Source organism: Varanus komodoensis, unplaced genomic scaffold (assembly GCF_004798865.1).
Source record: "Varanus komodoensis strain SLA01 unplaced genomic scaffold, ASM479886v1 scaffold780, whole genome shotgun sequence".
Lineage (NCBI taxonomy): Eukaryota > Metazoa > Chordata > Lepidosauria > Squamata > Varanidae > Varanus > Varanus komodoensis.
In genome coordinates this window covers 1-2294 of record NW_025336456.1, presented here as the reverse complement: position 1 = coordinate 2294, position 2294 = coordinate 1, and the positions used below count along the sequence as shown (strand labels likewise).

Sequence of the window (2294 nt, the reverse complement as noted above, 5' to 3'; positions counted from 1 at the left end):
ACACACACACTCACAATTTTTATATTGTGTAGACTAGACCTTTTAAAAATACCAACAGTATATCTTCATGATGGGCAGGTGGGGATAACCTGAAGAATATCTACTAAATTTAAATGAAGGAGGAATTCCACCATCACACACAAGCCCAAGTACATATCGGACCCTGTGGAACTTCAGATCCTACCCAAATAATTGAATTCATCAGTATATTGCTTTTTTGCCTCTTATTTGAAACAAAAACAAAACAAAACAAAACAAAACTTACCTCAGGGTCTTTCCAGACATTAGGGTTTTTATGAACGCAATGAATAGCAACTACCACTATAGAGCCTGTAAAATAAAGAACAAGAGATGGTGATGATTACAACATCTAGAATGCTTCAGTGCACTGAAAAGATCTATGGCCATTGAGATTCAAATAATTTTGCAACTAGTTACATGAACCAAGGGAATCTGGGAGCATGATTTTCTAAATAGCATTCCTCAAAGGCATGGACAAAGGAGCTCCTTGGATTCTGGTTTGTTTTTTCTGTTCGGATGGTGGTCTTGCGTGAAGTCAGCACAACAAGGAAGTGGTCAAATTAGCTTATAACTTCAAATTAGTCAGGGTGGTTAGAACAAAAAGAGAATGTGAGGCTCTCTTCAAACCGGGAGAATGGGAATCAAAATAGCAAATCGTTCTATGTAGGGGAGTGTCAAATGATTCTCACTGGTGAGAAAAGAGGGATCCCAACCTCACATAAAAACAGAAAGAACTGGGGCCAATGATGACTGACCAAGAAAGAGTTCTTGGGGAAGTGGTGGACAGCTCAAAGAAAATTTTATTTGGTTTACATGGTCGCTGAGGAAGAGGTCAAGTCCACATTAGGCATAATTAGAAAAGGCATTGAAAACAAAGCAACTTATATGATATTTCTCTTATGCAAATCTGTGGTCTGACTGTGCACAATTCTGGCCATCACTGTTAAAAAGAAGATTGTAGATTTGGGAGAAGTCCAAGAAAGTGCAACCAAATTTTTTTTTTTTTTAATTTTCATAATATTAGAACTCTGGGTCTCATATCACATAGCATGGAATTCTCTTCTGTAATATGTCATATGGCCATCCATTAGGGACAAATTTGTGGCAGAGGAGGCTTTCACTGGTTGCTAGTCCTTATGGCTGTATGCTACCTCCAGCATCAGAGGCTCTCTGCTGAAGTACACCAGTTTTAGCCTTTAGCATTCATGTCCTGCTTGTGGGTTTCCTGCAGAAAGCTGGTTGGAAAGCTGTTTGGCACCTGAAAAGAATGGATCTTGGCTTGATTTAGCGTTTAGGTTCTTAATGGATTTTGCGTGTGATAAAATGAAGTAGCAAAAGCTGAGCTCCAAAGTGGGGAGTGGGGGGGACTTATCTTTTCAATGTGTGTTGAAGGTTCAGAAAAATGCACAGTTCACCATGGAAAGTGGATGCAATTGCTTTTCAATAAACCTTCAAGTTTGGTATTGAGTTCAAATACAAGCCAGCTGCAAAAACTTATCTAGATCTTAGTTTTAATCTGAATAGATAAACCAACATCCTGCAGAAAGGAACCCTAGACATTACTCAGATTCCATGGGAACAGGGTTCAAATGGAGTACCTGTTAGTTCCATCTCCCACTCTGTAGGGAAATATAAGTCCCTGTATGGCATTTCAAAGAAATAACGTGAGGAAGCAGGACTATTTGCCTTTCCTCTTTTGAACTTGACCTGGAAGTGTGACACACTTAAGAGAGTTAAAAGGATCTCAGAGCTAAAACTATGGAATTTGCAGCCCCAGGAGGTGCTAATCACCAGCAGTGGAAACAGCTATTAAAGGGTATTAGACAAATGTATTTAGCTCTTCAATAGCTAACAGTCACGAGGGCTGCACACTACCTCTGAATACTGTTTGCAAAGAAACACCAGTGGGAAGATACTACTGTGCTCCGGCCCTGTTTGCGTGTTTGCAAAGGCATCTGGTTGCCCACTGTGGGATTAGAATGCTGGGTCAGCCTTTGGTCTGATCCAGCAGAACTCTTTTTATGTTCTAATGGCTGGGACAGATACCTTGAAAGACAGAACCAAAAGAAGTGAGCTTGATAGGCTGGAGCACTGAGCTACAAACAACAGAATGAAATTTCATGGGAACAAATGCCAAGTTCTGACCCTAGGAAAAATAAACCAAATGCACAATTTAAAAGAATCTGATTCCCTGTGCTTGAACTCTTTCTAATCTTTCTGAGGCCTCAATTCAAACAGCAGCTTTGACTGGTTCCACGCTGCAGAAGAGCCGA

General features: G+C 40.2%; 1 protein-coding gene across 1 annotated transcript in view; it reads right to left on the bottom strand.

The window, feature by feature from the left end:
* LOC123035324 (cytochrome P450 4B1-like) overlaps window positions 1–1728 on the bottom strand; it is a gene marked incomplete at its 5' end in the record, with an annotated part of 2830 nt that extends 1102 nt beyond the window's left edge. Inside the window, 2 exons of the mRNA XM_044453368.1 lie at window positions 266–330; window positions 1620–1728. Of these exons, the coding sequence (XP_044309303.1) occupies window positions 266–330; window positions 1620–1728 (174 nt within the window). The remainder of the gene's footprint in view (window positions 1–265; window positions 331–1619) is intronic.
* Window positions 1729–2294: the final 566 nt, after the last annotated feature.